Source organism: Magallana gigas, chromosome 5, assembly GCF_963853765.1.
Source record: "Magallana gigas chromosome 5, xbMagGiga1.1, whole genome shotgun sequence".
NCBI lineage: Eukaryota > Metazoa > Mollusca > Bivalvia > Ostreida > Ostreidae > Magallana > Magallana gigas.
In genome coordinates, this window is record NC_088857.1 from 43,061,711 (window position 1) to 43,088,781 (window position 27,071).

At 30.4% G+C, this 27,071-nt stretch overlaps 1 protein-coding gene and 1 long non-coding RNA gene across 3 annotated transcripts; both read left to right on the forward strand.

The window, feature by feature from the left end:
* The first annotated feature begins 7,028 nt into the window (after positions 1-7,028).
* On the forward strand, positions 7,029-10,100 carry LOC117693137 (uncharacterized). The gene is made up of 3 exons (XR_010714318.1): positions 7,029-7,161; positions 8,109-8,483; positions 8,670-10,100. It is a non-coding gene; the product is annotated as an uncharacterized lncRNA (long non-coding RNA).
* Positions 10,101-20,894: 10,794 nt separating this feature from the next.
* LOC136275740 (uncharacterized) lies at positions 20,895-26,716 on the forward strand. Of its 2 annotated transcripts, none has more exons than XM_066085643.1 (11): positions 20,895-21,043; positions 21,458-21,511; positions 21,635-21,665; positions 21,822-21,862; positions 22,163-22,210; positions 22,671-22,739; positions 22,842-22,895; positions 23,965-24,048; positions 24,160-24,304; positions 25,848-25,994; positions 26,161-26,716. In XM_066085643.1, the coding sequence occupies exons 1-11, from the start codon at positions 20,936-20,938 to the stop codon at positions 26,415-26,417; spliced, it is 1,038 nt and encodes a 345-aa protein (XP_065941715.1). In that variant the 5' UTR covers positions 20,895-20,935; the 3' UTR covers positions 26,418-26,716. The 2 variants fall into 2 exon arrangements, with proteins under 2 accessions (XP_065941715.1, XP_065941716.1); XM_066085644.1 differs by having other exon boundaries at positions 21,635-21,661; positions 21,818-21,862.
* Positions 26,717-27,071: the final 355 nt, after the last annotated feature.

The following is a 27,071-nucleotide window of genomic DNA, read 5'->3' on the forward strand; positions in this document are numbered from 1 at the left end:
CTCTAAAATCTTTCATCTGTAGCTCTTTGCTGAGGGAAATTTAATGAAAGGTTGTAGAAGCAAATATGTTTATCTTACAGTTATGTATCCAAGTAATGTATTGATTAATTCATGTGTTATGTAATTAGGATTACTTAGGGGTTAAGAGTCCATAAACTATAACCACCTATATCTCAATACGGAACATATTTTGAAATGCAGTATAGTAGAAAAGATGCTCAAAATGATGTACTTTACAAAATGCAACCTTCAAAATTTGGTTCAGCGGCTCCAATAAGGAGATAAGGGACTGGCCCCTAAAATCTTTTTTTTTCTCAGATATCTCAAGAACGGTGACATATTTCTAAACACTTTTTGAACAAAGCTCTTATCCCTGTGTAACCGAGCAGAAAAGAGGGCAGATGGTGATTTTAGTCGATTTATTAAATAGATAAATAAAGCATTGACCTATAAACAAAGAAATAATACATTAGACATAAAATAGAGTTTTACACGTACATTTAATATGTTTAGTTTCTGAAATCTTTGACAATATACAATCGTTACTCCAGTATTTATTCATAATATAAAAACATGGTTTGTAACATTTAACACCCGATTTCATTCAAATTTTCAGCTTGTATTGTAAATAAGATTTATTTTTAAGTCACAAAAAGATGAGAAATCGTAATTTCCGGGTTCGAGTTATTCCCTTTTCTTAAATTTTTTTAGGGGCATTCGTTTCCGGACAAAGGCTCCGAAATGGTCCGTAGCAAATAATCCAAAGTTAGATATCCTTAAAATTTACACTTTGAATGTTCTCCTCTGATTTGTGTATTATTGTTTTCTCAAATTGTACCAACTGAATTATATTTTCGAAATCTATGTTTGAAAAACTGCTAATTTTTACTAAAAATTTTGCTTCGTAACGTTTTAGTTTGAATTATTTTCTTAATGCATATAGAATAAAAGATGTGCATAAATTAAAGGTTTTTCATTTGAGACCAGCAAAAAGGGGGCTGGCCCCTTAAATAAGGGATCTTGCCGCCTGGAAAGTCTTTGCTGATTAACTAAAAATTGATACATGCTACGATAATGATGTCGCTGAAAAAGTTGTTCTGCATTATCTTATCAATCTAATTGTAATATAGTATTGTTTGGATATTGCGTAATATGAGAGTTAAAAGCTTCACATTAAGACATGCAGATTGTCAACTCCGCCATTAATGTGCAAATTTTACGGGACCAACCTTACTTTGAGAACTACAGTGCAACATCAATCTTGTATAAGTCATTATATATGAACCTGATAGTGAACATGAACATGAACCTGTAAATATCTTAAGCATGTTTTATTTGTGAAATATTTACAAAACCTCTTTATTTAGTTTTTAAATTACTTTTCTTAAAACTTATTGACTTTTCACAAAGTAATGGTAATGCATTACTAAACACATGTAATGGTAATGTAATGAATTACTTCAAGAAAATTAAGTAATGGTAATGGTAATTCAATGCCCTTATTCATGAAGTAATGGTAATGTAATGCATCATATTACATTGTAATTCACACCAAACCTGATTCTAACTAAGCTGGAAAACATGAACACTAACATTTAACTTGGTTCTTCAATTTATAAGATTGTATATATTATATGATGTATAGGTCTTCCAAAATGTATAATCTATTATAGATTTTGCTAACAATGCAGTGTATAAAATTTAAATTCAGTTGAATCAACTAAAGAGCCAACGAACGAGAAGGCAAATTCTTTGTACAAAATTCCTTTAAAGACGAACAGGAGTCATACGGCAAGTAGACTGGAAGCCAATGAAACACCTATTTATTTTGTAAAACATCTGTGTATAACCCGTCCCGATTTTAACTTCGGCTCGTGCATGAAGTTTGGTAGTATTAAGGTGAAAGATTGTCAGAATAAAATTCACAACTTTTAAAAAATGGCACATTGTGTTTGGGAACTTTAATTTCGATTCCACCATCAACCTTTTCTATTGATTAATGAGCTCGTACACCAACTGAATCGTCAACGGCGCTGTGCATTCAGTTACGTAACTCATTCCACATTTGAAACCGAGCAAGAATATTTTGATCAATAAAACTATTTGTTTATTTTCTAAATAGAATTTTGTTTATACACAGAGGACTTAAAAAGATTTAAAGCGTGTTTTTATAATACATATTTACTGAAATGCATTAAAAAATTTCTGCACTATTTTCTTACGCGTAGACTCAATTCATGTGTTCTACGCGTGCCTTCCGGTTTGAGACTTCGGCTGACAGTAAACCAATAGATGGGGTCACGTGACCCCGTCTAGAAATATCTAAGGTATTTAAAAATTCCTTGAAAAAAAACAATGGTTCAGCATACATTACACCGAATTTATCTACAATTTTCATGATCTAAGTCTTGTCAGCGGTGATGATTTGTGCTTAGGTTCAAACACTGTTTCACTTCCGGTTTGCCAGAGTAACTGCAATGGAGAGATGATTAAAATCAACTCCCAATAATTGCACATTAAACAAAAAGCTTATGAAAATGTTTCAGCTCTATCGGATGCAAATATAATGAGAGGTAACAGATTATTAAAGTTTAATTTTTCTTAATTTTGCAGTCACGATACCAACGAGGAGATCGATATGCCAAATATGACAATGCCTCGGTAGGTTTTGCACAAATGTTTGTTTATAATAGTTATAAGCCAAGATAGACTGCGTTCGAAAATCTAAATTACAATACGTCATTATCCAATTGTTATGGATATTTTAGTAATCTAAAATTGTATGTCTTATTGTGTTTTTACAATTTATTGTGTTATGTTCCTAACAAACAGACCCACGTTGAAAATTATTACAAGATATTAAAATTTGATTAAAATAAACATTGTAAAATATTTTGACGTGGTCAGATGCAGTGCATGTAAAGCATAGTGTTTACAAAACATCCTTTCAGTTTGGTTGGGTGTATTGACAAAACAACTTAACCTTTTAATTAAAAAGAAGCGTAAGGGAAACATTGAAGCTACCAAATTATTGAAAACTTGACTTGTGATATGTAATTCAGTCAAAAAGTACTCTAAAACATTTTGCCAAACTTATGCATCTTAATATAGAAATATTCAAATTTAGATACAGCATAAGTACGGATAATTGTTTCTAAAGAGAATGAATGACACAGACCTACTCAAACCTCTTAAAATGATAACAAGAAAATTATTCCTTTCTAATTGATAAAGTACTTTTCCAAATTGCATGCCCAAACAGCCTGCTGTTGCTACATGCATTGATTTCTTGAAAATATGTTTGCCCCATCCTTTGATATTGTCCAAAACTGAATTGATTTTTAGACCAATACTACGACCAGAGGAGACTTACAATCTATTTAGTATAACAATAATACGATAAAATGGTATCTTGGGGGTAGATATCTTGGGGTTTGTTGTAAATAAGAACAGATTTAAAACAATCGAGCGTTATGACTCCAGTCATATGCATATTTTCATTTATTTCTTTGTTTTGTTATAGTATTTTGCAGATGTAGGGCCATTGAGTTTACAAAGTACAACCAGTCGCGAACAGGTAAGACTTTAAATTAGATCAACTAGATATTTCTTGTTGGAACCTATATTGTACACTTTTGTTCAGGTAATCAATGTGACATATCGGGCTCTTGTTTAAAAAGCTACTGGAAAAACTAAAAAAAAGTCACATTTAGTCATATTCATTCATAAACAAAAACCTTCATTTCATATATTATACTATATTATATAGCCAGTAAATAATCTTGGACAGTTCACTGCAAGTCCTTTGACCAATGCAAAATTCACTTTTATCAAACCAGTATGTTTATTTTGAAAGTTCTTGAATAAATAGATACCAACAACTGAATATCAATAGAGATTAAGGAGTTAAAAATACATCGTTTATTTCATTAGGTACAGGTAGTACATGTACCCGATCGCATGTATTATTTTTATGCCTGATGAAACTTCAGTTAGTTATAACACAACAGAACACATCATTGTTCTGATTATCGGCCTTGAAAAATCAAATAGACATTTAGATATTTCAACAGAGTAATAAAAACTCCAGAGTTCGATTATGGTATTTTTATGAAATCATGTCCTTAATGATACGGTTGATATCAAAATCAATAACATACATTTTAGTTTTTAATGAAGTTTTTTTTATACAAATCAGAACCAGCATAAGTATTAATGTGGAATGGGACATCTGTCGATATTAATGTAGATTAAAGTACATTATAATTGAAATACTTTCACCGGTTTAGAATTTAAAATTTTACAATATTCAACCAAAAAAAAGCTTTTAAAAATATTTTGAGAGATAAAAATTGTAAAACCCCGAGTGGCATTCGAACTCATGACTTACAGATTTGTAGTTAACCTTCTTTTTTATCTTTTATTAGTAGTTAACCTTCTAACCCACTCCGCTACGCTTTTAGGTGACAATATCGGGAAAGAAACAACTTAAATAATTATACTTCATTTTATTGTTTATTTCGATAAACAATACGTCACAACATGGAAGTGTCCCATACCACCTTAAATGTTTTATATAATTAAATTCTATAATACGTGACTCCATTAAGCTGACTAAATTATTACTTATTTTGCTCAGGTAACCAATGTGGTCCATCGGCCTCTTCTTTAATGAAACTACCGAAAAAAACTTTTAAAAAGTCTCATTTAGTCATATTTAACCGAGTGAGGTTTTGTTTCTTTCCATTAAGTGTCGTGTTAAACACCACTTTCATATTAAATGAGTTCTGCAAACAGAGAACGGGTTATTGTTTTTTAGTTAAATGTATTCATCATGTTACGTCATAAATTATTTCGTATAAAAACCCATTTTTTTTATTTCACATTACAAAACAGCCCATTAACAACACCATACTATCTCGGCCAAAGATAGTTAGTAATAAAGTAATAATATATGTATTATACCAATTACAGCATATCTGCACATTTCACAATATTAATTCTAAACATTTGTATTTTTGACATATTTACAAGTACATCAATACTGTATCATATTATTTTTCAAATATAAAACTAATTCATTACATGACTCTGTTGAGATCTACAACACATTTTATATTTAAATATCTTGTATGCTATGAACGACACAATAGTACTAAAATAGCTTATTTTTTGCATTTCTCTCAAAATAAAAACCCAAAATAGCATGTTTCCACTGTATATCAAATCCTTTAACTAAGCTTAAAGTTGACCATATCATCTTAACATGTTCACACTCAAAAATCAAATGTTTTACATCTTCAATTTTGCTACACATATTACAAGAAGCAGAAGACCTATATTTGCATTTAAAAAGAAAGCTGTCACAGCACACTGTATTGTTCAGTATTTTGTAATTAAATTCACATATTTTTCGTTTGTCATATCCATTTTTTACTTTATTTTTGCATATATCATTCCAATATACTTTTCTCACTGAAAAAAGTATTTTAAACAATGCCTGATGACAGGGAGGCTTGAATTTTTTTAAACAACAGACTTTGGTAGAAAAATTTACACTTTTTGTCTTCAATACAATGTAAAAAGAAAAAAAACAATTGGATACTTTTTTGTATATATTGACAATATTTCATATCAAATTTAAGATAAATATTGATTTTTTTATATATCGCATTTCTAACTATTCTATATTCACACATCCAGTGAGCTTTTTCTTTTATAGTAGATGACAATTCTTGAAACGTTTTGAATTGGCCATCAGCATTAAAAAGATCCTTAACATACAGTATGCCGCTTTGAATCCAACTTTTATGACAGAGTGTTTTATACAAATAATTGTTCCAAATTCGTTGTATAGCAAAATTTGTATCAGATAATTTATTAATGTGAATGTTTTTTTTTTTACAATCATTGAAACTACAAAATACTTCTCTATAAAAAAAAATAGGCAGTTTAAAAATTATTTCAAATTTAGAGTTTTAAGTCTCCGATACGTTTAATTCATAACTGATATCTACATTTTAAATTCTTAAGTAACCATCAACTATTTTGTTAATTATGCATGTTTTGTCAATCAATATTCTACACCATGCAGCTTTCAAAGCTTTAAACTTCAATTCAATATCAACAACTCCTATACCGCCATCTTCTTGCCTTCCAATCACAGTATCTCTTTTTATTCTATCTCTTTAATTCCAAATGAAATCAAATATGCTACTTTTCAGTTGTTTAATATACTCAGGGTCAGGCATAGGTAAAATAGAACCCACATAAATTATTTTAGATATAGCTAGTGAATTAACAATGCATGATTTTCCAAATATAGTTAATTTTCTTTTTTTTCCAGGACTTTGCATAGTTTTTGCATATTTTGAAAAGAGTGTAACCAATTAAGTTCATAACATTGATTTTTATTATGTCCAATATAAATACCCTAACATCTAACAGCATCATTGGTTACATCAATGCCGCTTATATTTCTATATTTGTCTTTCAAACTACCAAGTAGTATACATTGCGTTTTGTATATTTACTTTTGATCCAGCGTGTTTACAGAACTCTTCAACAGTCTCTATTGCAACATTTAAATAAGAAATATTTTTCAAGTCTAAAGTGACATCATCCGCATGTTGAATAGTTTTTAAATCGTCTACCATGTTTGATATATTTATTTCTTGAATTTCTGAATTGTGTTTTAATTTATATGCCAATATTCTCACAACAAACAGATATAAAAGTGCTGAGATAGGACACCCTTGTCTTATACCTCTTTTATTTTGCAAGTTTTAGATAAAAACCCAATTTTAAACCAAATGTTTACTTTGATTTTAGCCCCCTCCTCTACCTTCCGCAAGGCCGACTTACTGTTATCTAGAACCAGATCTCGTTCATAGAGACACGGAGTGGGATCAGTCCGAACCTAAAGTAAGTTTTATTAAGTAAGTTTTATTCATACAGAAAAGTGAAATACTTTTCTTTGCATTATCAGTTATTTAAAAAGTTTAACACTTCATTTTCTTTTGAAGCATAAAAGTTGTTCCATAAAGAGGGCTTGTCAGTGCGCCATCTTGACAGCTATTTTCCTCGGCATCTCGATTGGCGTTGCACTTTCCACGTTCAATAACATGAACGCCAATAATTTGGAGAAACAGATAATAGAGGGTGGGAACATGTTTACTTCAATTTATAAAGAAAATGTGTTTTTTACAATGCATAGCATAACAATTTATGTGATAAAATACCTACTGCGATCAAAATTTCTTAAAAAATATTTTTTATTTGTTGGGAACAATTTCGATCGATAGGTGAATAAAGTTATTTTGAGACAAAGTCGTTTGATTGCTTTTATACTCATTGGGAAAACGACTTTTCTTCGTTATGTATCGGGGATGTTAATTCATTAGAAAAAAGGTGCCAACAAAATCCATGTACCGTAAATTGATCCACTGCGTGTATAAAAAGAAGATAATGGTATCTTGTTGAACTTAAATGTGAGAGTATATCATTCAAGCGGTTTGATGATTTAAAACTTCAAGCATTTCTCAATTACTTCTGGTGAGATTTAATTTGAAGTGATCTTTAATTTTAAAAACTTAAGATATCTTCCAAAGAGAAACACTTCGGATGCTGACTAAGCAAATATGCAATCGTAAAATCATGTTTTATTGAAATGTTCTTTACATATCTGTATACAGGCATTATTTGCAACAAACTAAATTTTTAATCCTTGTATAATGAACACTCAGATCTTGGTGCAGAGTGACATTCTCAGACGTCTTTGGTTTGTTAATAAAAATGAAAATTTCAGTTAAACTTTAAAAATAGTTTAAAGGGCTTCAAAAGGATTGATCATTAATCTGCACAAAAATTTCAAAAAAAAAGTTTACCACTTAATATTACGGTGAAAATAAACTTGTTTGAATTCGATTGGTTATTTGAGGGCTTTATGTAAAAGTCTTTTCTAGAAGTGTAACATCGTCTTGTTGTCTCGATATTTTACTTTAACGAGATATTTGGAAACTTTCTTTCGTAAATGGCCAACTTATACATGTATAGTTTGATTTAAATACGTATTAATTTTGTTGACAATAAACATTTCTTTTTTTCAGGCAACAATCAAATTAACAATACACTCGCCAGCTCGCTTAAGACGTTTAGTGATTCATTTAATGAAACAATAGTGTCCGTTCAAAACGATTCACACACATTATTGGATGAAACAAGTAATCTGCGTAATCAAACTGAAACGTCAATAAGAGAACTGAGAACAAAGTCCTTGGAATTATCTGAGGAGTTAAAGGTGTTTAATGATGCATTTGATGCAGCATTAATATCTTTAAAAAACGATTCACTAACTTTACGTTATGAAATAAGCAGTCTAAGGAATGAGACTGATACGTCAATGCAAGAATTAAAAACTGTGGTGTTGGAATTGTTTGAAGAGTTCAAAAGGAACATGACAGCCTACGGCACGAACCAGACAGGTATTTATCATTTACATCATTAACATAGTTAAGATACATCGATCGATCGATTTATCGATTTATCCACAGAGAGAGAGAGAGAGAGAGAGAGAGAGAGAGAGAGAGAGAGTCTCAGCGTTTAGCGTATAATTTACTTTTGCAAAGATTATTAGGAAAAAATATTAAATTTGTATGTGGTCTCTTTAGATAACCAAGGTGGTGGATCTGGGTCGGGATCAGGAGGACAGTGCTACAACAGTACAACTAAGGGCTGTGTAGATCATTGTGACCGTATGTGTGATGGGGATTACCAGTCATGTGAGACGTGTAATGGTTATGTTACGTGCGCAAATCGTAAATTACATCCAAGAGACTGTCCAAATAGGTTTCTTGTTTGGGACGATCAAACTAAAACATGTGAAAGTGTAAGCAGTACGTGTTAGTAGAAAAAAATATATATTTTTCTTCAAGCACAGCTGTCATAACCGTTAATTGAAAGATTCTCTTTTAATGAAATGGTTTTTTTTTTCATTTTACGCGACTTTCCTTTCCTAGACTATTCAATGACCAAAGCAAACTTTGTCATCCAAACATGGTTATTGAAAATTATTGTCCTATCTAGACGACTTACGTGTATTTAGGTTGTTTGCTCTGAAAGTGAATTTGGTTTTTGTGTGTGCAAATTTAAGCATGTAAGAAAGCAATCTACAAGCTTTTAAACTATCATAATTCAATGAATATCATATGATGATTTGTGCCAATTTAATAATATTTTTCAAGGTAGTTTGCATTTTTATTGGTATATAAAAGAAATACCATAACATGTCTTGATGTTTTGGCATGTGTTTTAACATTCAGTTTCTCAACGCAAATGTCAACACAGTACGTATGGTTCTTACAAATGAGTTATTTTTCGAAATTCAATAAATATAAATAATATTCACATGCATACATATACCTTAACATAATTTTTGTATCTACTTGATCTGGTATTTTTTTTAAATTACTGAAGGTTTAATTGACTGTATCAATCGTTTTCAGCATTTTTTACGCAAAATATCTGTTAAGGATATGTGTCTCTTGTTTATGACTGTGATTTAACAATTTTGGCACTAATGTGTGTAATCAAGAATACTTTAATTTGTGTAAACAGTCTAATTTATCTGGTGTTGGTTGTGTTGTGTCCTGATGTGTCGTTGTTCCTAATTTATTGCATATGTGCCCACTTACAAGTATATACACTAGTGCTTTCAGATTCCTATTGAGATTCATACATTTAACATGGTATGTGTGTTTATGTTTGTTATTAGCTTACATGAGATAAAAGAAAACAATTCTACTAACGTTGTCAATGCGTTTGCAGTTATCATTTCGAATCTATACTACTATATTAAAATAATAGACTTAAATTTTTGGGCTTTAATACCGAGAAATCGGAAGAGTACTGTCTTTTGGTTTATATATTTTTAACATCTTTGGTACTTGAAGATTACCAATTTGTTTTCTTTTTTCTCAATTAAGCTTCGCTAATTAATAATCAACGAAAATTCCTCAAGAGATCCCGGAATTCATCTGGATTTTTCGGATTTTAAAATCTTGCGCGTGCGCAATACATTCATGCTAACGTGTTTTTTTTAGTTTATGTGTCCACAATATAATATTTCCATGAATAAACTCAGAACAATACACATGCGTGTACATTTTCATTGGAAATTTGCTTTATATTGCTATTTATGATTTCTTATGAGAGAAATTATAAAATAACAATTATACATATCAGCTAAGTACTTACTTTTGTCTTCGTGTTGGCAAAAAAATATTTGATTCCATGCAAAAAAATTCACATTGTATTTCTTAGGAGAGTGAAGAAAGAATGTTTTATCGTTAAAATGATAAACGTTCAACGGGCCTGGTTTTACGATAGAATGCGTTCCGTGTATTGTGTCTGTAGCAAAGAAAATACGTGTACGTTGGTGAAATTAAGGTGTTGAATTCTTCGATTATATGGATTAAAATTTTAGATGAAAGGTATTTACAGTCGCTAAAAGGTTTATTAGGATAAATTTGACTTTTATTTTCAATACATCTTCAATTTTCTGTTGCTTTCGGGTATATGGGAGCAAAGACATGTTATTCAAGTTATGTCTCTGATGGGAGGCATTCTAACTGTGGCGAGGACCTTTTTCGAGACACAGATTATTCTGACTCAAAAAAGTGTAGTGAAATTAATAGCATTATTGTAGGTTTATAGCTTTGTTACGTAGATGTCAACAATTCAGTGTGTCGATGTATATATTTCGTAATTGTCCGATACGCACTGTCAACCCGTGCACGCATGGGTCAAAGTCTAGTACTTCTGAAAAACCGCAAGCCCAATATCAGCGAATCAAAACATTCAAATGTATACATTCTTCGATAATACGTTAGATAACAGTACATGTACTTGCACTTATGCAGAGTCTTTTAAACCTCTAAATTAATATATGGAAAAGATTATTTTTTTATTTTTGGGTTATGTAACTTATCTAGCCTATTCTTTAACCATTGTTCTAACTTCGATTATAAAATGGCTCTGTCTTTAAAGTTAATATAGATGGTAAAGATTTATAAACGATATAAAGCAGAACACCAATTGGCAATTTTGATCATGGCTTATTTATTTTACAAAACTTACCAATGGTTTAACAACCGACCTACCACCCACTTGGTGAGCAGGTGTATGCCTGTACAATAAACGAAATCAAGTATTCAATCAATGTCAATCAATCGTGATAATCAATGCAAAAAATATTCAAGCAATATCATATTAACAATAATGAATGCAATCAATAGTTAATGTCAATTTTTGAAAATAGTCAATATAATCAAATGCATAAACAACAAGAGGTCCATGGGGCTACATCGCTCACCTGAGCAACAGTGGCTTTATATGGGTGTTCAAAGGATATTGTGCAATATGGATCCTCGGTAGAAAAAAAGAATAACATAAAATAAACTGTATCCAAATTTTACACTTTTTTTCCTATACTTAACCTTTGACCATATGAAATACCATTTTTACCAAAAATAAGATCCTATGAAAGATATAAAACTAAATTTTTGGTAGGTGTACATTGTTAACTTCCAATTCCCTTTATTTTAGTTCTGTCCGCTCACTTTTTTTTAAAACATTCATTGATTCCTTATAAACAATTATATAATATCATATCAGAAAATAGCATATGGTGAAAACAAATTTAGAATATATATCAGGTTTTTATAAACTAAAAATGTACACTGTATATGTGTATGAGTTAATCAGCAAAAAGGAAAAAAATCAACATATGGTTTCTTTTAAATAAAGATACTACATGTACACCGTACGTACATCTATACATGTATGTGTTAAACAGAAAAATGTGAAAAAATCCTTGCATTGATAATTTACATGTGATTTTTTTTTGGCCCACACATAACAAAGGGTTTCACTATCATCAGTCAAAGTCAGTGTCCATGTTAGAAACCCTTGTATACAACAGAGGGACGTTCTCCCTCGGAGGGTGGGCGTCTATAAACATATATATACATACATAATAAATATAAGCATAAATACATATTTAAAGGATAAATGCATATTCATAGTAAAAATGCAAAATTTTGAAAAAGTTTCTTTTCTTTCATTCGATGTAAAAAAAAAAGATAGAACTGAACAATATGATAAAGTATTCTCTTTAATATACATCTTAACGATTGACTTGTTTCTTCTAAGTTTTCAACTCTACAGAACATTGTATATTTGTAAATTCTGAATGCAATAAATGACAGGAAGATATTATAAAGATTTGTTGTTTCGTTATCATCAACAAAAAAACCAACAATGACATTTTTCCAAACAATAGTAAAATTTAAGCATTGGCTTGCCATATGCCAAACATGTTTTACATTTACACAATCAAAAATTAGATGCTGTGCATTTACTATCTCGGTTTTACATATTTTGCATTTGTTATTTACCCCTTTATTCCACTTACTAATTAACATATTATTACTTAGTAAATTGTTTAGAAGTTTATAATTAAATTCCGCAATACTTTTATCTTTGACATTTTTAATTTTGTTGGAATGTATTGATTTCCAAACTTCCTTATCTGGGATTTGGAAATCCCTACGAAGCTTTCCTTGTGAAATTGGACTTTGAAATTTGAGTTTTACAAGCTTCGAATAAAAACATTTAGTTTTGTATTCTTCGTCATTCTGTTGCATTTTGATATAGGGGATTTTAGAAAAATCATACATGAATTCAAATTTCTTAAACACTTTTTGTATTATTCTATACTCGCAGATCCAATTGCTTTTTTTGTTTAACCTGTCAAGTATATCATTTGTACTTTTTAAATTACCGTTTTCTTTAAAGATGTCTTTAACATACAGTATTCCCCTCACTTTATAAAACGATCAAATTATATATGAAAATATGCATATAGGTACATATTCATCTTCAACTACATTGTACTAGCTAGTTATTGTATTTTATTTTTAAAATTCCTATATGTGAAAGAAGAAAAGTGTAAAATTAAAAACGATTGTTGTTTACCAGGCGTGAACTCGTGCGACGTTTTATAACCTTACTCACTTAATCGATGAATACACTCGAAGAAAAAATGTTGTCATGTGATATGTTAAAGAGCTATTATATGTATAATCACTGCATAGGCGTCGGAACTGGGTGGAGCCCCCCCCCCCCCCCCCCACTGTTTTTGCAAAGTTAGACATTGCCGTACTTATTTTATCTGATAAAGTCTAGCCCCCCCCCCCCCCCCATCTCTCTCAATGAGCCCCAGACTACAATGTTTTGACAGGCATATAGCTCTATTTTACCAAGGCCTACCCTTTATTTTCATCTTTATTCAAAATCAACGTTAACAAATGGATACAAATCAATATGATTTTTCGCTGTAATTTTTTCTTAAGTATAGCGATAGTACATTTATCCCCGTAACAGTAATGCTTTAAACTGATTTAAAGAGGTCGTCTTTATTTAATTGTGTCTGAAAAACAAACACAGTTGGTGTAGATTCATCGAATAAAGAGGGGGCCCCAAAAAGTTGTCACAGCATATCATCCTTTAATTTTTCTGTACTGTACAAGTACATGTATTTAACGTTTAGTTAGACAATTCTAGTGGTAAATCAAAATTTCATCGTCAATTGTAGAATTGTAAGCAAGATACAGAACTCACAATTCTGCTTGGTTTGAGTCAATTTTTTGTTCACAAGAGTTAATTACATTCAACTTAATTTTTTTTAACTTGGTATTTCCTATTCAGAATGAACAAAAGCATGGCCTCAGTTCTGTGAGCAAAGCTCTGTGTCTTGCTTATAATTCAAAACTTGACACAGCTTAATATGGTTAGAAAAGTGACAATTGTAAACAATTAAAACAGAAGAAATATGCACTAAAACAAAGAGAGAGCACAATTTATTTTTCATAATAAATGTATACCTATATATTTCTAGCAGCAAAAACAATCTTCGTTTAGACTGAAATTGCAGAGCATTTAACAAAACACGTTGCATTATAATCAACCATAACGCAGAGATCGTACCGAATTACCAATAGAATGTATAGTATTTATAATATAATATGTTGTTAGTAAATCATATTTTGCTCATTTTGCGCAGGTAAACAATTAACTGTCTGATTTAGCGAAGTCTATATTTGATTCGATACGTGAAAATTCCAAAATACAGGCGATATTTCCCCTCAAGTTAAAAAGCATAAACGAAATTCAAAACAACGTAAAACCATGGTCACGAGTGAAAATGTCAACGCATTGAAAGATTTAACCTAAATTCACTTCACGTAATCGGCACAAATATATTAAGCTTGTTTCAAGTATCCCTTCGCAAGTAAACTGTTGCACAACAAGCAAATTCATCTTTGTCAGTTCGACCCGTTTGTCATACTTCAACACAATCGCAACTTCTCGGGCCTTTCCGGCAAGCTCGGAAAAACACCTGGAATGTATTAACATCACCGGATGTTAGAATTTTATACAAAATGGAGTCACTTCCCATTAAAATAACTATCAGCTAGACAACCTTGTATGTCGCTTTTCTATGTTCTATTTTAGGATATATTCTATTTTATTTCTATTTTAAGACTCCATGTCAAGTCTGTTGCTTCTTGTATAAATGAATTTAACCTTAGCGATAAATTCTAATATTTTAAAAAGCTGTTCTGATGGTGATAATTTAACTCTAGTAGTAGCGCGCTTTTTGTTTATCAAAAAAAAAATCTAGATCGTGTAAAGAATATTGCCTATTATAGTTAGTTATACTAGTGTAAAAAAAAAAACCCGGTTGACGTCGTTACGTTTGAATTTCGTACAGTTTGATGTCATTTTGAACGTCAATTGATCGTTTTATCTACAATTAATAACAGGGATTGTGTAATATTTTACTGTGACCTTAACTATGCACTAGTGAACTTATGTAAAGATCATAACACATTCTCAGGTCATACGTAATCTTTGTGAGAAGTAAGAACTTATGATATTTCTTTCTACGAAAGGTATTGAGAGGACACATATGCGCTTTTTCTTCCAGTGATCTTGTATATGTACTTGCACAAATGACCTTCGGTCAAAATCATGACATATCCAAACTTTTTCGGAAGTAGTAGATCATAATGTTTCTCCATAATAGAGACGTGAACCGGACATTGCTGTACAGACAGAATGCCAAGACGATTGTAATTATGGTACAAAATTAATGAAAAAAATATCCAGTCCTGATCCATCCAGTATAGGAAAACAACGTAAATAAGACGAAACTTCAAATGTACGTTTGATACACATTTCGACGCACTGCGTATGAAATGTTTGATATCTGCTATTGTGTCAAAATTCAAATAATTTTTATCTAATAGTATATTTATGTAATTTTTTCCATTATTATAACAAAAACAAGTCAAAGATAAAATGTTTGCATGATATCATTTAGCTTGAACTCCTATTATTCTTTAACAAAATCGATATTCTTTAAAGTTCCGTCGACAACAAAGTTTGATTGTGTCGACGAAATTCAATCCTCAAATGTGTCACCAACATATAAACGTTTGAATGTGTTGATGTACCTAAACAATCACCGTTTGAAAAATGGTACAGTATCTGGTTGAATAAAACCAGTTTTTGTCTACTCTGCATTCTTCGAAGAAATTGTATAAGCTTTGGATTTCCCGTTTGAATTTACCCGGAAGTTTTTAACATGCATTATTTTCAATGCATGATTTTAAGAGCCAGTCTTCGGCCTGTTTGTGCAATGACTTTGAAACTGATTATCATTTTATGTTACATAACTATCCAATTTTTTTTTTATTTTTATATCTGTTACATTATTTGATATCATGAATGATTATATAATTTTAAAAGAATATAAAAATAACTGTTGCCCCGTAAAATCAAATTCCAACAAAATATTTAAAAATCGGTTCGACTAAGTTTGTCTTGAAAGGTTCAAACATATATTCTACTTATGATCAATTTGCAGTGCGCGTTTTTGTTTTTAATTTTACACTTTTCAGTTATAAGTCATATGTTTTTATTAAACATAATATACGAGAGCTGTCCAAAATCTTCGAGGACTATCGCGTTTTTGTCATTTTAGACGGATGTAATAGATACATCATACAAACCAAAATGTTTTTCATAAAATTTAAAATCGAACTAAAGTGGTTTTTAATGTTTTTAATAGAATTGAACTAAAATATTAATATATTAAAGGGTCGCGGAAATACACACGGATCAGTATAAGAATTGACCAATTTTCGTGATTCAGCTTTTTGATATACATATTCAAAATATTTTTTAAAAAAATGCCAAACACATCATAATATTCAATTTTAACGTAGTAACACTGTAGTATTGTGTAAGTTATTTTCCTTCGTCATTTAAAGCTGTTTTAAAGCAAGCAGGAGTCTTTTAAAAGATACGACGACAAGAGCTTGTCTTTAAACACCAGAAAAGGCGACGTCAGCTGACACACGGAACAGTGCACCACCATAAAAATCTGTGTCTACTGTAGTTAAACATCGATAGAAGTGAAACAAATAATGCAGGAAACAGGAAGTATCAAAAGTCATATCGAGATGACTTGTCCACATGTGGTACAGGCGATTTTTTAAGGAGTGTGCGATTGTACCCTCAATGACACACCATACTCTGGGAAACAAAGGACTACGACGGTATAAAAACACCGTTAAAATTCAACGTTAACTGGACCATACGACCTGTATAGACAATGTACAGATAATTCCGGTGTAAGAATGTACATTGCTCTGGTTTTATTATAGTATAATTATATTAAAATATTTTAATACTTTTCTTAAAATTGCGTCGTTATTCAGAATGAAAAATCATGTGTCCACAGACTTTTTAGACAACCCTGGTACAGATCGTTTTTCATTAATATGTCTCGCTGCTCATTTATTAGATTAATTTAACATATTAAAGTGTATAATGGCAGGTTTGTTAACTACAATGAGGAGGAACGTCACCATTTAAACTAGAACAATAACTATAGGCGCGAAAGAATGAGGTTAATCTGACATACACACGAGAGCACTGCAAGCTGTATGAATTTGTGAGATTTTAAGTGCATTTACGTTATCTTTATTTACACGAAATAGTTCCTGCTATTTGATTTATTGTTATAATGACTATAATCGAAAACAGAAGTACTACTCTTGATATGTTTTGATTTTGTGAATCCATGACAATTATTAAAAAAATCTGAAATACTTGTTGGTATTTACATGGAAAATAGTTTTAGTAACAAAATGTTTCTGAATGTATTCGAAAAACAAGATGTAGGCTAGTTCATACAAAATACATTTCAGAAAACAAACCTACAACCCTATATTCCAATGAAAAGACAGATTTTTTTCTTTTGTTTTTTATAAACATGGTAACCGCATTAGCCACGTTAGTATTTTTAATCAAAATATTTTCAATTTTGAAAACACTTTTTCATTTTATTTGGTAATTTAAAATACTCTCGAAAAGCATCATATGTACAACTTCATTTAAATGTACCCCTTCCCCTACTTCCTATTTTTTAATAATAAAAACCTACCCTTCCACATTTTGTTAAAGGCATCCATTTAAACTTGACATTAACCATTGATTTTTATCTTCAACAGATGACAATGTTCACATAGTTTATTTAACCAATTGACGTTAAGCTTTTATAAAGAATATATGTTGCATAAAGAGGTACTAAAATGACACAAGTAAGACAGACACTCATATTTAAATTGTGCTTCTTTGGCCGACTGATGTCTCCCCTATCATTCTGGAGGGGATATAATATCAAAACCTAAGCATTACTATTTAAACCTTCTTGAACAATTATTATGCTATAATTGAAAATTATTTGTGTATCAAAAAATAAGTTGTAATGAAAAGATTGGTTTTGTCAAAAGGATCAAATCTATTTATATTCGCAAAAATCTTATTTTGCTTGTTTTGCAGCACACTTACAATGGAAATAAATTAGTTGCATTTATTTCGCCGTCAGGATTTGGTATTAGAAATGAGGGTGTTGGTCTTCTGAACAAAGATTTTTTAAATAAATGCTCTGAACAGTTTACTACCAGCATGGCCCAATACTTCAATTGCTGATATGTTTTGGTTTAAGATTTGTTGCTCAACTTCACAGGCGGCTCTTTAGAAAGTACCTTTAAAGACGCATTTTACAAAATACTGTTTACATAAAGTTGAGTCAAATATGTATGTATACAAACAAAAGACAACAAGGAACTAAGTATGCCAATGAAAAAAAATCGAATGTAAAAAAAAAAAGGGTTATTGAAATAATGGTCAACAGAACAATTTTGAACAAAATATGCTGTGGATTGGACGTGCACGTCATAATATATACAAGGAAGTAAAACTGTACACAAAAGACCTTTCAATCATTGATTGATTGCATAATCTCAATATATAAACTGTGTCAATGTTAAGTAAATTGAATTTGTGGTCTTGGTCGATCTTTTTTTCGAGAGAGGGGGTATCAACTAACATTCTATTAAAGCTCTAAAATCAATTCATACCACGTTTACCCCCAAAACCCATTTTACCTAAGACATCCAATTTTGTTTTTGTCTTTTACATTACTATGTTTCAAATTAATTGCATAGATGAAAAAAATTCTAATTGTTGTATTAGATTTCTTTCTCTTGTTAATCACGTTTTAGCAAATTGTTAAAATATCAGCTACCTATACAAAAGTCTCAAGAAAAGTAAGACGCAGAAAGAGAAAAAAACCCGAATTACTGAGTTCAATCTTTAATTGGTTTTTTATGTCAATTTGAATTAAAGTGCATCATGATTCTATCAAAGTTTATGTTGACATCGAGATAAATGGGAACTTATTGCATATGAAAATCAAATTGATATGCATATAGACTGGTTTAGTATTATATTTAAGGATTATAAAAACTCAGGGTGTATATTATTGTATTAGATGAAGGAAGACTTGTTAGCAACTTGAGTTAAAGTTCAGATCAACGGTGTGGGTCAAAGGGGTTTTGTTTATTTTTATGTTCACAGATGTCTACAAAGAGGGGCCTAAATAGACGTTGTAAAAGTTGACCTGGATATGAGGAATATTATAAATAATTATTATTTGAATGTTTGAAATAACATCCGTAGTGATAAATAATAACTTAGCATTGTTGATCTCGGAGGTTTTTGATAGACAGAGATTATTTTTTTTCTTTATTATTAATGATTGTTAGGTACGTAACAAGAATTGCTTCCAGTGAACATTGAAATAGAACAATTTTGCAGTAAGCATTGAAAGACAACCCCTTAACGAATGCAGAGCTGAAATCATGAGTGGCTGTCAAGTATGAATATTAATCAATTTGTTCTATCAAGATACAGAGTAAGGTAAAAAAAAAAAAAAAAAAAAAAAAAGGACTCGACCTGGATAAACTTTGTAGTTAACAGATGTGTGTGCTATTGCTTACATGTATTTGTCAAAGAACTTTTAAAAGTTATGAACAATCAGTTTTTCCGATGTTACTGGGTTCAAACTGAGAAAAAAACCATTTAAGAAACCCCTAAAATACAGTAATTTAAAGTTATTTAAAGTAATTTGCTGTTTTAGTTGGTCAATGAAGAAATATTTGATGTACAAGTAAACACAGGGTATTGGTCTCGTAAATCAAAATGTCAGACGAATTCTCAAATCGAGCAATTACATCTGAGTTGCTTTGCCTCAAATTGATAGAGATATAACTGTTTACATTTTGAACTGAATTATGTCAACAGACATTGAATAAATTGGTATGAAATTAAATGTTCGAATAACAGAGAAAAAACAAAGTATTGTTCAATAAATTACTTCAATAAATTTTTATGAGGGATTTTTCTCGATTATTTGATCTTCAATTGTTAGAGTTAGTAAGATAGCTAGCAAGAAAGTCAAACAAAGGGTATGAATATGTATACAAACTTCCTTTCATGAATATCAAATGCTTCATTAAAGGAATCCTTTGTTTGACTTTTATTGGGTGATCATTACAGTCTGACGGATATCTAAATCCAATAAAACCCCTAATACTTTACTATACTTTACTATATTTACGTATCGACTTTATTTGTCACCCCATATAAAATCTAAAATGGTATTACTTATATATCAGTATATATCAATATATACAATATATCAAATTGTTAATGGTATTTTATTACATTACTCTTATCATGAAAAAACACACATGGTGCCCGAACACTGTACGTCATTAGACACATGGGGTTTTTAAAGTTTAAACAACACGACTACAACGTGTTTGATCAATGTTTTACTGATAAATTTTAATTTGAAATATAAATACAAAATTTGACTTGTATTTTTATTACATTAAAACCACCAAATAATGTACATTTAGAAACTTTTGCCTTACGCCCGTTAATCTGTGTTATAGAACCGCCGTTCGTGAAGGATGAACCTGAATGTTTATTTCAATATGTTGAATATTCTATCTGCAAAGTTTCAAACAAAGTATATCGCTCTGATCTATTGCTTTTCAATGTCATCACCAACATCACACTCGCACAAAAACAAAAAATAACACCCCTGGTCGGACCTACAAGGCAGGCTGACTCAATAGGTGAATTATTCCAGTTAAGTTAATTCAATCGATTCTTTTGTTTTACATACATTGTCTTTGGACTATTTTAAAGCATTGTCGAAAAGTTGGATTTTGGTTCGTTATTTTTAATTCTTATAATGCAAAGTTACAATGTTAGAAAGAACTTTAGAAGTCATTTCATGTTTAACCAAAGATTCAATTAAACAGATGCATAGTACCATATTGTTTAAGGGAATTATACACATTTTGTAAATGGTGCAGACTAGCCAACGTACTCACAAATTCAATTAGAAATAAGCCTTACGTGCAACATTGTCCTTAAGATATTTAAAATGGTGTTTCCTTCATATCGACAGAATGCACAAGTAACGATCTCCGGTATTTCTCAGAATTCTAATGAATGTGACAACCCTGGGAATTCTGATCGGATGCAGAAATCGGTACATTTTAGCATTACCATTTTTAAACATATACATTGGTAGTATAGAATATTTATCAGTTCAACGGCTTTTTCATTATAGACTTTTTATCGTAAACTATGTATTGAAACTACTTTGTTCGTGCAGTATTAAGAAAAAAATATTTACTTCAAACAAAAATAAATATGATATTTTTCTCATTGGAGTCATTATGCACTTCGGAAAAAAGGTATATTTCGGTCAATTACATAGACAGTATATCAATTTGTTTAAAGACAAAATGTTTTCGATGTTAATATTTTGTTTTTAAACCATTCTATAAACAATTCATGCAAGTAAAATTTGTACTTACATTTAAGTGTAATTTTTTTAAAAAAAGTAAAATTTTAAACTAAAGATTTACAAATGTTTCACAATATTTCGACATAATTATAGCTTAAAGAATCTGATGGACAGCCAGACTGTTTTGTCACTCACGGAAAGCGATTGGTAAGATTCCATTTTAATGAAAATATATTAAAATTTAAACTTAAACAAAAAATCTATTTGAAAAGTAACTCCTCTTTTAATATCTGGGCTTCAATCGTGTATTATCGCCATTTTACATTGTAGCACAACAGTACCTTTCGTCCACAACCAGTGAGTATATTCAGGCTATTTCTTTGAAGTGATTTAAATATTATAAATAAAGTTGAAACTACTTGCATGATTTTTATTGTTTAGAAATAGAAAACTTTTGATATCATTAAACTATTTTATCAAATTGCAAACTGAATGTGTATTTTCTGTTTGTAGGTAGCATCTTTAATATCTTTATCTCAAATACAAAAAAATATTTTGGTAAGTAGTCTGAATTTATACAGGGTGCAAGTACGTATATCATAACAGTTTTGTTGTTGTGTTTTTAGTATCAAACTTAATGATATATTAGGACAAATATTTGACATAATATCATGATTTATTTCTAAATTCACAGTCTTTAAACAAAATAACAGCTTAATTATAAATAAAATAGGTATGTTGAGTATGATTTCAAGGTGATCAACGTTTTATACGCTATATAGGTTGTCAAAGGTGTTTTAATAATAAATAAAATAAATGAAATATAAACAAATGTTATGTTTTTTTCTAATGTTGCAGTCACATTCTGATAGAAAAAGAAGGCGGTTACAGTATGATAATGCATGGGTAGGTTTTCTATTTAATATTCATACTTTTAACCTATATACATAATTCTTAAGGTTAAGTATGTTATTTGATTTAACTGATTTTTTCGTTTTCAATTCACTTTTTATAGAGTTCGCTATAAATACACTTTATCCTGTAGAACTATTGCGATGTTCAGTGGCCTTAATCCCGATGAAATTTAAACTTTTTGATGTACATGATCGTGAAAGAAATATTTCCTTAGATTATATTCGATATAGATTGACTTGATGCAATAAAATAAAATTAGAAATGTATGGTAATACTAAACGGGAAAGAAATTATAGCATGTCAAATATTTTAAATTTTTGTCGAACGGATAATTAAATTTGAAAATGCAATATGTTCTGGAAACCATTATAAAAGGTAGATTAGTGTGACTTTATTTTATATTCTTACATTGATAATATCGTTATAGACACTTATATTTTCATTTTTGCAGAATATTTTAGAAAAAGGAGATGCTAGACTATTCAATCATAAAAAACCTTCCGTAACAACAAAGCAATTGGTAAATTATATATATTACAGTAACAATAGCTATTAGTACTTATAATTGATGATGTATCTTGCAGTTAATTTGTTGATAACTTTGAAAATTTGTTCCTTGTAGAATACTTCATACGTTTTTGTAGGGAGCGTGCAAGAAACATCACGAGAGGTTAAGGTGAGATCCTTTTCATTCATGATATGCTTAATGATGTGTAATGATTTTTTACTCGGCATATTAGAAATATAGACACGTAGCATCATTTTTGAAGGGGGGGGGGGGGGGGAGAGAAGCCAACACAGACTAGCCTGAAGTTCTGACAAGCTAAATTTTCTAAAAAAAAAACCCAATCTTCGAAATCCTTATCCATAGGGAGGGTGTGTGAAGCGTGCAAAATTATAACCGAATGCACAAATATTTCAAAGACATTTTTTCTTCAGCTAATATTCTTATTTGTTCGATAGAGAGAAAAGGGGGGTACATATAACTTTTATTATAGTGGTTTATAAGTATCGATATTTTTCTCGGCGTATTTTAAAATACTCGTAGCATCGTCTTTTAAAGTATGGGGAGGGGGGACGGGACAGGCCTTACCAAAATTCTGACAAGCCCAAATATTCTTATAAGTACTAAAGTTGGAGGTCTTTCAAAATTTTATTCTCTGTACATTGGTGTAAAAAATGTATGTTTTTAAAAATGTGCTTCCTTCCGATGCAACGTGCCTTTAATAGGGGGCGAGTTTCGTAATCTTGTTTGATTTTGAACCATTTAGTTTAAATTAATTGAGACAAAATTTCTCCTAAAAACTTTGAATTTACATGTAAGTTTTTCAATTTTTTTCTGGAGTGTTTTTATCAGACATATATTTTTCAGTGATACAAGTATGTCTACATTGGAAAATCAATTTACATACTGTTTATTACTATTAATTAACATTCTAAAGCAAATACATTGAACCTCATTTAATTTTTCCTTAATTATAACTTCAGTTTTCGTTTAAAATTTGTTAAATTTTCTTAAGTAATATTTAAGTTTCATTTGATATGTGACTAAAACTCTCTTTTGTAACTTCAAACTTTTTTAAAAGACGTAATAAATAAATGGGACCTTTTTTAGTTGGTAACAGAATTATTAAAATATAAATTAAAAGGCACAACCACAAACCTATACACTACGGTCGTAGACAAAATGCATAAAAAATGTCGACAACTTTCACTTGTGAAATGATTGTTTGTATGGATTACAGGCACCCCCTACACATTCATCGGGTCTAACAGATGACTCTAGCCGATATTCTGGAGACACAGAGGATTACAAGTCCAGATCAAAAGTATTTTTTTTCTTGTTTATAGAAAAGTTTTAAAAATCTTTTTGTAATGTCAGCGGATAACATGAAAGGATAAATACAATTTAAACCCTTCTTCTTTCCTTTTTAAAATAGGTTTGTTCTATGAAGAAGATATGCAAGTACGTTCTCTGGATACTCATAATTCTCGGTATATCGGCTGTCGTAGCGATATCCGCTATCAATTACCAAAATAGCCAGGCTAAAAAGCTTACCAATAGTATGGAAGCACAGATTGATGGTAAAACATATTTACTTTAATCATCCTACATTGCATGACTTCCTACCTTTAACATATATGAAACATGTAAATAAGAGTCCTGTTGACAGTTTTAGTTATTGATAAAAAATTGTGCATAAAACTGAAATGCATTTTTTACTAATATATTTAACATCGATGAATGAACATTAAAATCTTTTTTCGCAAAAATGGATTAAATGTAACACAAAACAAGGCAATGTTAAGAAATTTTTGTATTCACCAACAAGATAATCTAAATGGAATACTTTTTGTCGTATTTTTAATTGTTGTTCTTATCAAAGCTGAATACGGCTCGAAAATAGGCACCAACACACGGATATAAAATCCCTTCAACTTCTCTATATCGAATTCACACTATAAACTTATGGCTGGTGCCTTATGTTCACACATATTTTGGGGTTTTTTTGCGCATTTTTGTCTATTTACAATAAATTGAATTGCATATTTTATTTTTCTGTCCTCCTGGCTTAAAAATGCTAAAAATTAAATGTTTGAATCACTAATGTGTAACATGACCATGTAAACAGTACTTTTACGAGGTTGAGACTTGTACAGTGAAAGAATTCAAATTGTTAAGAAGACAGCGGTTTATATCAGGAGTTTGTAGTGAAAACGGGGGGGGGGGGGGGGGGGAGACAGCGCTGGGAATTTCTTTCAACGACTGGTGTTCAGCTTTAAGAAATAAATGAACACTAACCTAACTTTTTCATGCATAAGTTAATATTCATAAATATATAACTCAAAATTTTAAAATATAAGACCAACCCCTCCATTGTATTTGGAAACCCCTCAAATTTGAATTGCGCCATTGTGCCCATTTTAGTTTATAACCAAATTTAAGAGGCATGGTCATGATTTTGGTAAAAAATTATTTTTTTCGGATTTAATACTTCCAACGCGTCAGTAAGGCATTTCCATTACTCAACCAAAATCTGCACGTCAGTTGTCGTGTTATACATTGGATATAGAGCACACAAATCTTTACTATGTAAACAATACTCATGCCATGTTTTTGTTTATGTTAGTTCAATATACAAAGTTCTTTTTCAAGTTAATTTTTCTATCTGCTGATTAATTTAAAACTTCTAAACATTTTCTAGCATTTGTCACATTTAAGGTCTAAGCCTGGAAAATTCAAAATGTAAACAAAAACACAACTTAGGCTTTGTTTACATAACAAAGAATATTTGAGCTCTGTATCTTACGTATTACTTGACAACTGACTTTCAAATTTGAGTTAACTATTAAAAACACCTTACTGAAGCATTGGGCACATTAAAACCGAAAAAATAAATTTTGATCAAACTCGTGACCATTCCTCTTTAAACGATCGTATCATGATTTTGAATATTAACGCCTAAATAATTGATTTATTATCGTCGTTTAAATGTAACGGTGAATAAAAACTGACTTATTGATTTTGTATAATCTAAAAATAATGGTTAAATAAGAATTTAAGAATATAGGTTTACTCAGATTCCAATGTTTACATTTGATATAAATAATTTAATTTTGTCTGCAGATAACAATGAAATTAACAAGACACTCGGTATTGTATTGGACAAGTTTGATGCAATTAAAAAGTCGATCGAGTCTATGAAGTCACTTGTGGAAGAGACCAACAATAACGTTAAATCGAGAAATGATTTGACAAACCAGAGGTCTCCAGGTACAAGAATGTTCCTCTGAGAGAGAGAGAGAGAGAGAGAGAGAGAGAGAGAGAGAGAGAGAGAGAGAGAGAGAGAGAGAGAGAGAGAGGTGCGTTTGTGACTTATTGTTTTATTCTTAGCCTTAATTTTACTCCGTTGTAATAATGAATATATGAACTTCTTTAGTTTATTCAAGTGGTGGATCCGTATCGGATTCATCGGATTCAGGAGGACAATGCAAGCACACTACAAATGATGGATGTGTGAAAGATTGTCGCCTAATGTGTAATGGGGACTACCAGTCCTGTGAAACATGTGAGGGTTACGTCTCTTGTAATTCTGAATATCTAACAAAACGAAAATGTTCAAATACCGATATAATTCTTTTTTGGGATGACAAACTCAAAGCATGTGAACATAGAAGTAGTACATGTATTGTTTAGTGACAAAACACGCAAGGTTTTGAAGATGTTAAGTGGTCAATTATATTTGTGTACTTCAAACAACAGAAATGTTGTTATATCTTCATGTATTGGATAATTTTACACTTTAGATATCATATATAAATTTCATTCATTTTTGTAACTGAATAATTTTCCTCATACCATAACTTATCGATACTTCTAACTAAAAGAAAATTTCTGCCATAATTAAGACGCTTATTTCTTGTTTGTCCAACTGTCTTTCTTCTGCAGCACGTTTATAAATAATGAATTTTTCATTAATAAATTTCTTATAATACGAGATGAGATGCCCAGACAATAATAAATTGTGTACTGTGCATGAGTTGTTTTTAACGTTTCTGGTTGTAAAATTGTTTCTCCGAAGCATGCGATATATGTTTAGTTCTTTTCTAATATAAATTGTATATACGCCATTTGATGTAGGATTCGTATGTAACAATCCTTAATTTTGATGCATGACTTCTTTAAGTCAAATATTTATACGATACTCAAAATTGTTTTATTTTTATGATGGATATCAAAATAACTGCGATCGATAGCATTGTATAGTCGCCCAACAAGTCATTTTTTGATAATTGTCAAATTTAATTTATTTTTAAAATAATCAATTCTCGAGTCCTTTGCAGTTACTCT